This window comes from the organism of the source record quoted next, unplaced genomic scaffold, assembly GCF_019419815.1.
Source record: "Pyrus x bretschneideri cultivar Hongxiangsu unplaced genomic scaffold, Pyrus_bretschneideri_v1 Contig29, whole genome shotgun sequence".
NCBI lineage: Eukaryota > Viridiplantae > Streptophyta > Magnoliopsida > Rosales > Rosaceae > Pyrus > Pyrus x bretschneideri.
The window spans coordinates 1,668,861-1,678,713 of record NW_025999601.1 but is presented as its reverse complement, the minus strand read 5'-3'; the positions used below and the strand labels follow the sequence as shown (position 1 = coordinate 1,678,713).

General features: G+C 35.1%; 1 protein-coding gene across 1 annotated transcript; it reads left to right on the top strand.

The window, feature by feature from the left end:
• The first annotated feature begins 492 nt into the window (after positions 1 to 492).
• On the top strand, positions 493 to 3,002 carry LOC125479464 (putative pentatricopeptide repeat-containing protein At1g12700, mitochondrial). The gene has a single exon (XM_048588757.1). The coding sequence runs from the start codon at positions 689 to 691 to the stop codon at positions 2,528 to 2,530; it is 1,842 nt and encodes a 613-aa protein (XP_048444714.1). The 5' UTR covers positions 493 to 688; the 3' UTR covers positions 2,531 to 3,002.
• Positions 3,003 to 9,853: the final 6,851 nt, after the last annotated feature.

Below are 9,853 nucleotides of genomic sequence, written 5' to 3'. Positions count from 1 at the left end.
TTTACCTTTCGAAAGTTAGTCCCTCCTCCCAACAAATCCTGGCTTCGCCACTGGGATCGCATTGTGATGGTTGGATTTCTGGGATTGGGGTTGGGATTCATTTTGGGGTATAAAATTTCTCGGGAGTTTGATGGAGTGGGAAAAAGAGTGTTTGGGAACTGAGAAAGTGAGACAAAGTGGAGTGAGCAGATAAGTGATGAGTGGGACTTCGAATTCTCCACGTTGGAGTTTGTTTCTTGAATTTTTTTTTTTTTAAAAAAAAAAAAAAATTAAGAGATAATAAGGTGTTAATAGAGGTTTTGGGCCAAGGAGTTAATCGAGTTAAGGTTAGTAATTGAATGGACACGTGTTGCATTTTGAAGGAAGCCACATATAGGTCAAATAGCTTTTTGGGTATATAATATTTGAAGAGAGAATATCTTCCTCACCTTTTGGAGAGAAGGGATCTTTTGGTTTTTAAATAAAACCAAACCAATTAGGTTTGGTACGGATTCGATTCGGTTCACGGTACTTTTGGCCCAGACCTTTTGGAGAGAAGGGATCTTTTGATATAGGCAAGACTTTCCATGACCACGACTTTTTGCGGTTGAATCAGATACTTCCCTCCATAATTCATCCTGTCCAAAACTGCTTCTGTATAGTGGATCTCAGCTGTGGAGGATTAACGCACTGAACCGCTGACTTGGAGATGGTGAAGATGATGCGGGCAACGGTTGCTGCGTCTTCTTCTTTGAAGGTTGGTTATGGCAACACCACCGGCAGACTCAGACTCAGAGGTATGCCGCCTTGTCTTCTTCAATCTTCTACTGCTGTTGTTTTCTTAAACAATTACTTGGCTTTGTTTCACTCTCCGTCTTCCAAATCGACCGAATCTAGAAACACCCAACAACACCATCTTGTTGAAATCACTAATGTCGAAGATGCTCTCAATGTGTTCGACGAAATGCTTCAAAGTTGTCCTCTGCCTTCCGTTGTCCCTTTCAACCAAGTCTTGACTCAACTTGCCAAGTTGAAACATTACTCGGCAGTCATCTCCTTGAATAACCAAATGGTTGTGTCCGGAATTCGTCCTGATGTTTATACTCTGAACATTATCATTAACTGCTTTTGTCGTTTGCACCAAACGGGGTTTGGTTTGTCAGTCTTGGGAAACTTCTTCAAATTGGGTTTTGAACCAAATGTCGCAACCTTAAATATTCTAATCAACGGCTTTATTCTCCGTAATAGAGTGGCTGAGGCAGCAGCACTTTTCAAAAAAATGTTGGACAGTGGTAATTCTAAGCCGAATGTGGTTACTTTCGGTACCCTAGTAAAGGGTCTTTGCACAAAAGGTAACAACACTGCAGCAATCCAATTGCTTAAGAAGATGGAAGAAGGGGCTTGCAAGCCTAACATAGTTATTTATAGCACGATTATCGACAGTCTTTGCAAAGATACTCTAGTTGTGGATGCACTGAACCTCTTCTCAGAAATGAAGAGTAAGGGTATTGCCCCAGATGTCTTGACCTATAACTCTTTGATTCTTGGAGTTTGCAAATTACAGGATTGGAAAGAAACTACAAGATTGTTGAATGAAATGGTGAGTAAACATATCTTTCCAAATGTGTACACCTTTAATGTCTTGGTTGATACATTTTGTAAAGAGGGAATGGTCCAAGAAGCAAGGAGCGTGATCGAAATGATGATTCAAAGAGGTATCGAACCTGATACGATTACTTACAATTCGTTTATGGATGGGTATTGTTTGCGAGGAGAAATGGACGAGGCGAAAAAGGTTTTTGAAGAGATATTTAGCACAGGATGCATGGTCAATGCTCGTAGTTATAGCATATTGATAAACGGCTATTGTAAGCTTAAAAGGATAGATGATGCCCGGATACTTTTTCTGGAAATGTCTCAAAGGGGAATTGTTCCAAATATGGTTATTTATAACACTCTTATAGATGGGTTTTGCAAGATGGGAAAACTACAAGATGCACATAACTTGTTCTCTCAAATGCAAGCTTTAGGCCAACTTCCAAATACTCAAACTTATTCTATTTTACTGGATGGCCTTTGTAAAAACCAACAATTTCCCGAGGCAGTTGAATTGTTGGACGAGATGGAGGAAAAGAAGTTGGATTTTAATATTGTAACTTACAATATTCTTATTCAAGGTTTGTGCAGAGCTGAAAAAGTTGAATATGCATGGGATCTCTTTCGGAGTTTGTCATCGAAAGGAGTTCAACCTGATGTCAGGTCATATAATATAATGATTAGTGGATTTTGTAATGGGGGGCTAACATGTAAGGCAGAAAACTTGCTAAGGGAAATGGAAGAGAGAGGTCGTTCTCCAAATGGTTGCACGTACAACACAATTATCCGAGGGTTTTTCAATAACAACGACATATCAAGGGCGGTGAGGCTTATTCAAGAAATGGTGGAGAGGGGTTTTTCTTTAGATGCATCAACTGCGAAGTTGATCGTTAATTTATTGTCTGAAGATGAAGTAGATCTTGCTTTGTTGGCATTTATAGAAAGTCCGCAATGAAACTGATTTGCATCTCTGCAGTTTAGACAAGTTTGGGGGCTTCCTTCCCTTGAATGTTGCATTGGAGAGTGTTGTTCCACGGCTGAGTCGAATTCAGGTAACCATTCATTCGTGTATCGCCTAGTGATGTATGATATCTGTAGCAATTCAAAATCTTTACAAAAGTAACAGAATCAACGAAATACAAACTTTCATTTGCTTCCTGCAACCACTCGTCAAGTAAAATACTCAAACATGCAGCCAATTAGAACCCAACAACTCCCAAAAGCACAATGAGTGATCATATTACGTACATAAATTTATTGTAGCAAAGCTTGTATTGGTGTTGTTTTGGTGTAACGTATCATTCTTATGCATGAGGATCAAGAAAGCAGTTGAGATTACTCTCGACACACGTGCTTATGCGTGACGTATTTTGAACTTAATACACACGTAAATTGTTTAGTTAACGTATATAATCTGCTCTGATATATTGGGCGAATAGGATGGACAACTGCTTGCTTCGAGAATCTCTCTTTGAAAAGAACAAAAGGATCGTAAGAAGCCATTTAAATTACATGTAAAATTTGTTAGTTCACATGTAACAAGTCAAATATTTTTCTAAAGAAATCAACTCAGCCTCAAGTTTTCCAAATTCCACTATTGAATAATGAGTTTATCGTACTTGGCCATAAAAAGATTGAGTTTACTGTCATACCATTTATGTACAATCTGGTAATAAAAAATGAGAATTATTATGGGAATTGCTATTTTAACTTATCAACTTGCACTTTATTAAGACTCATTTAGAAGTGCTTTTAAATAATTAAAACCATTTTTTTTAAACAAACAAAATGTTCCAAGGTTCCAAAAATACTTCAATTGCTTTTTCACGATTCACTTGTATTTTCACTAAAAATTGGTTTCAAAATTATTTTCACAAAAGTGTTTCTAGCCATCTTAAAAGCAGTCCCTAAATCATCAATACAACATTTTTAAATTCTCAATAACATCTCTTACGAAACAATGTCTAACGTCTTTGAAAAAATTCGCGAAGCCAGTGAAATCTTAAAGTGTTTTTATTTATAAGAAGACTGATTGATTCTTAAATATTCTTAAGGGGAAATGAGATTTTTAATGATTGGAAATGAAGAACAAGCAAAAAAATAAACCAATTGAGGAAGAAAATTGGAAGAATTGGAAATGTTTGGCCCTTTCAGCATGAACATGACCTCTTAACACTGATTTTTTTTATATCATACGTCAAAAGTGTAAAAGTGGATAATCACATTTTGAGAAGTTTAGTACTGAATTATCGTGCTTTAATGCACAAAAGTTGATTTTGTGAAATTCGTCATAACTACCGTGAAAGGAATTTCATTGTTGATAATTTGGTTTGTTTGGGTTCAGATTTTTTTTTAGCAAGCTCTACCTTCTTGTCTTGGCTTACTAGTTGCATATATAGTTGAGGTCTCGTGGCCTCGTGATATTCTTGTATAATCTTTCCTTATCCTTCAGGATTATGCCCTATTGTCAACAAAAAAAAAAAAGGTGCATTTGTGTGTGTATGATGAATTGATTTTATATTATATATTTTACCCTATTTTTTGTATATTTTGGTGAAATTTTTATACTTTGATTTATTATTCCAATGTATGACTTGTGACTTCCTCTTGAGAAAAAGTGATCAAATAGACAAATTTAGGAGTAATTGGTAAAACTACATAAAATTGTTTAGGTGACGGCTGAACCTAAGTGTCTCATTACTCATATTTTATCAAACTAGTGTGTTGTTACAATTTGTTTTCCAAATTTTTTAGGAAAATACCCCAAAATAGGACAATTTCTTAATCTTGGGACATAAATAGGATAAACCGGCCATGCACAAGCTATGCACACCATGCACAAAACCGAAATTACTAAAATACCCACATATAAATGGGTTATTCCTCACTCTCTCCCCCATTTTCTGATTTCTCTCTTTCTCTACTCTCTCACCCTTCCTTTCTCTCTCTCTCTCTCTCTCTCTCTTCTCTCACCTTCTCTCTCTCTCTACTCTCTACTCTCTCCCTTCCTCAGATCTCTGAGCTTCGATTTTGAAGAGATGAAAGTCCAAAGAGAGGTGAGAAGAGTGAGCTGGGCTTTGGGTTCACCTCATACCTCTAATTTCGAACAAAGGGATGCGAGAGAGAGGTAAGAAGAGTGAGCTGGGTTTTGTACCATATTTTCTGTTTTGGCTAGAAAGTTCCATTTTTTCAAGCAACTGAAGCTTCAACAGGTATAGCAAGGTAGGGTATTTTGTTCCAAGTTCCGTCATCAATGATTTATGGAATAAATGGGTTGTTTGTAACATGAATTAATACTTAGAAGTTAAATTAGGGTTTGTGTTTCATGTTCGGGCATATGGGTTGTGGAATAAATTTCAAGTTTTGACATGCTACAAGATTGGGATGGAACAATTTCTGGTTCAAGTGTCAAATTGTAGAAATTTGTGAAATATTTTTTTGTAATGTGCATGTGGTGTGCATGGCTACATCTTAATATGAGAAGCGGGAATGCTCACTAGTTAATTATGATGCACGTATGTTGTGCCTCAAAATTTAGCAAGTATGACCACAACCTAGTTGGCCTCGGCTAAAAACAAAATTAAGAAAAAACTTAAAGGACGTTAAGGATCATGCGTGTCTGTGAAATAACGACAACGAGTATCATGTTTTCCACGTGCACGGTTAAGCGGTGGTTGATATACGTAACGAGACTTTTCAAACTGTCATTGTAATCTTATATACATAACAATTATGTTTTCATTGTAGGGGAAACTTGAAATAGGTCCAATTTTATAGCCCAACATTAGGATTAGTCCAATTTTTAGTTAGTTTTGACTTAGCTCCAATGACTAGGATTCCATGTCAGCAATTTTTCTGATTAGGTTGATTTTTTTTGCATTGTTATTACTATTTTACCCTCCTGTAGATTTTGCACGTTCTCCATATATTTCCCACGTTTTAAATTTTTATCAGAGTTCAAATTCATTGTTCAGTGGTCTTTCATCTTTCTCCTAGATTTCTTGATAACAATTTTTGAATTTGAATTTCTTATCAATCTATTTTTAAGGAAGGCTTAATCACTTTTAACTTTCTAGTAACTTTCTATACAAATTACATGTGTTTATACGTGCAGATTTCTTCAGAAGACCTATTCTCTAGGTACAATTTTTATGACCGTGTTTTTCCTTCGTGGTTTGTCGATACTCAACCTTCTCCATCTATCAAAGGACTAAAACACAGCAGATTGAATGCCAATTAGCTTTCAAGTCAGGTATATTATAATTGTTTTCCACTTTATTGTTGTTTGCTGTGCGAATTCAAACATGAAGACTTTATCCTAATCCTCCTAATCCCTTTCTATCATCTCTCATTGATATGCTTCCTTCTCTTTTTATTTAAAAAAAAAAAAAAAAAAAAAAAAAAAAAAAAAAACCAATGCATAGAAGGTGTTTGATGTTATGCCTCTTTGAAAAGTGTACTCTTTAATTTCCGGTAGAAATTTATTGTTCTCTTATTGTCACTATCATAGCAAAAGGAAGAAATTCATTGTGATTGGAGTTGTTTCAACATTATTCCTCATTTTCTTGATTTTGGGCATTCTTTGGTGGAAAGGTTGTTTACTTGAAGCTGTTTCCACCGTTTTTCCAGAAGCACCACATGCATTTTGCATATTTCATTTGAAATTGAATATACAAAGTAAATATCCAAAGCAGATGGGTTCTAGTTATGGTGAAGTCGTTGCTAACCTGTTCCAAAATGTTGTTACGCTCCATCCCAACTTGTGTTCGATCAGGAAATGAAAACTCTCATCAAGGATGGTGGTACAATAATTCAGAAATTTTTGCATAACACACCTAAAGAAAACTGGTCCAATGCATACTTCAGGGGGAAAAAAATATGGTGAGATGTGCTCTAATATTGTAGAATCCTTCAATTCTTGGATTTTGGATGAACGCAAGATGCCAACTTACCAAATGATTGATAACATACGTGTGAAGTTGATGGAGATGAGTTCTGATAGGCAACGTGAAGCCGAAAGATGGACCTCACCAATATGCCCAACAATGGATGACGAAATGATGAAAATGGTTGAAGTTGGAAGACATTGGAATGTGTGTCGTTCAAGTGAACATATTTTTGAAGTCAGAGATGAGTATTCTGTCATGGTGGACTTACAAAGTCATAATTGTTCTTGTTATCAATGGCAAATTAAAGGGTTCCCTTGTGCACATGCTTTGGCAGCTTTTTTGAAAGTTGGAGGTAACCCATATGATTATGTCGAAGATTATTTCACAACAGATTTCTATAAGTCTTCTTATTCATATCCCATTATTCTTGTACCTGATATTGAAAAGGATGAACAATCTATGAGTCAGGAGTTTGTGATAGAACCCCCATTGACAAAGAGGCCCCCAGGTAGACCAAAAGTTAAAAGACTAAAATCTATTGGGGAAGAAACATGCCCCAACAAGTGCAGTAGGTCTGGTGATGCTACACGCCACAATCGGAAAACTTGCAACGCCCCTATTTGACATACATCTCCATTGCCATTTGGAATATATTTTTTTTTTCAAATATATGAACACATGTTTTTTTTTATTTTTTATTTATTTATTATTTTTTTTATCAATGTAATAAAATGATGCCTTCGACTTTTTAGTTTACTCATATTCTTCTTTTTTCCATTATCTACTTACATGTCATATGACTTATGCAATCTGTGAAGACTATATATTTATTATGCTATCATTGTAGAATATGACTTTTACATTCACCATTAGTTGTACAGATATATTATTGTTTGGGACGGTTTTAAACTACCTAAGATGTAGGAAAATTACCGACATCCATTTTTTACCAACAATTTGAAAGTACCTATCCTTATACAATTAGAAAGTATATTTACGAACTATGCCCAGATAATGACAAAATAACATTATATGAGATTACAAACAAATCTTATTGTGCAATCAATAAAGGGAAACATGAAGAATATCCCCTTTCAATTGAAATTGAAATTAAAAAATAGATACAACAAAGCATATCTCAGTTCACATAACACCCAAACTTACAATACCAGTTCTCCAGGTATACCGGGAAGCCAGAATCAGATCTTCGCTTATTCTGTTTTCATCATATACTGGGAGAAAATTTATAGCTTTCATAGCTTCATACGGATTTAGGATTCAAAACAAAGTTTCCGCTGGACACGGACGCAAACAAATTTGAAAGATGGGAGGATAAGGTTTTTGAATAAACAAAGAGATTAATCTGCAAGAGACCTAATAAAGGGGTCTAATGACAATTGTTGTAATTTTGTTGGTAAATTATGTGCATTTTAATTGCTGACATGGATGATTGTTGTACTTACTAGCCCCCACTTATGCTTATGTAATATAAGTGGATTCCATTCAAAACAGGCTTATAAAATTGGACCCATATCAAAAGACCCCTTAATTGTATCCATTATACCAATATGTTGCCGTTAAAGTTTCTCTTGTTCTGTGTATATCATGTGCATATACTGTACATATTATGTGCTTGTGGTGTGCATCTAGTGTCTTATGTGTAGATGGTGTTTACTTTGATACTATTCGCATTAATGTAGCTTACTACTTTTTCCTTTGATTCAGAGGCAGCCCTGCAAATACGAAAAAAGCGAACGAGTTCGTGAAACAATTTCGTTTGATTCACTTAGGTTCTTTCGTGCCCATTCAAACTGCAATTTTTCAAATCCTTGAAATATTTGAACCCAATCAAATTTGATACCAAATTCAAATGAATGAATCTTCGATTCTTCATATAAAGTTTAGGATCATTTTTTCTGATTTCGAAGAGAGAGCTGTGAGCTATGGGCTTTTGGGTTGAGCTTAGATCTGTGAGCATAACTTGTGCATGTGCATGTCCTGTGCATGTCATGTACATACAGTGTATGAGCGAGCTTGATATGAAGAGAGCGAACGAGTATGCGAAGTAGTTTCGTCCAATCATTCTCTCTTCCTTCTTTCCACTCTGATTTCTCCCTTTTCCCTAAAATTTATCTCTTCTCCAAAAGGCAACTGGCCTTTAATACATTTTTTCCATTTAATTGCAGCAAAAGCCAAACCTTATTTTAGTGCTTGTGAATTTGGATCGACAGAGGGAGCAAAGGGAGTGAAATGACAGAAGAAATGAAAACCCACATATAAACCAGAGAAATGGTAAAAAATAAAAAATAAAAAATGAAGAATTTGGGTCCCTTCTAAGAAACACCAAACCAATCACTTCAACTCTAAAAATTCATCAATCAAAAACCAAAATTAAGCAAACCCAGTTCAGAAAACCTACGAATGAAAAGGTAAAAATCGAAGAAGATGAGTGGGTTAGAAAGAGAGCTCTTGTGTATATTAAAAATGTAGAGAGAAGAGAGATAGAGAAAGAGAGAAAGAGAGAGAGAGCGCTTGGATGAAGAAGATGAGTGGGTTAGGGTTCTTTGAACTAGAATAGGGGGAGAGAGATTTTCTCTCTCCTCTCTATTTCTCTCTCTACAAAATGAGAAATGAGAGCTGAAATTTATAGATAACCCATTTATATGGAAGGACAATTTGGTCATTTTAAGGTGTAGAAAAAATATTATTTCTGTCCGATATGGCATATGAATGCCGTGTGCATATTTAAAATGTCTTATTTCTATCCCAAGATTAAGAAATTGTCCTATTTCTAGGTATTTCCCAAATTTTTATGTGACTATCGATTTCTTCTTAATTGTTTTCATTAAAACGTTTTTCTTATTTTAAATTGTGAATTCAATCTTTTCTAAACCTTGTTTCAAATAGTTAATTAATATTTGGTTTTTAAACTAAATTATTTCAAATAATCACTTTGGAGAACGACCTTGCATAAACATGTTTCCTACAACTACTTTGTACCCTTGAAAGCATTTGTAAGTATTTTGTGTGATTTTAACTCCTTTTGCACATGTGGTAAAAATCATATCAAGAAGCCGACGACATTGCCAGAGATTGTTCTTAAATAATTTGTGTTTTACCATATTCTTGGTTAATTATTTTTGTAAATAGCTTTTAATTAAATCATTTTTTTTTATCACAACAAGCAAAATTTGAAAGCCAAATCGGATAAATGATCCCTGTGGTCATAAGGTATTCAGAAGATAGTCCCTGTGCTAAAAAAACTCGGATTTAAACCCCTGTGGTGTACTCCGTTAGCAAATTTAGTCCAAAAGTTATTTTTCCGTTAACTATCTGTTAATACATAGGTAAAATTGTACTTTGACATGTGCATCTTCTTCTTCTTGCAT

Bases quoted from the DNA above. Each gene is read 5' to 3' on its own strand.
- LOC125479464 (XM_048588757.1), top strand. From the start codon at position 689: ATGGTGAAGATGATGCGGGCAACGGTTGCTGCGTCTTCTTCTTTGAAG.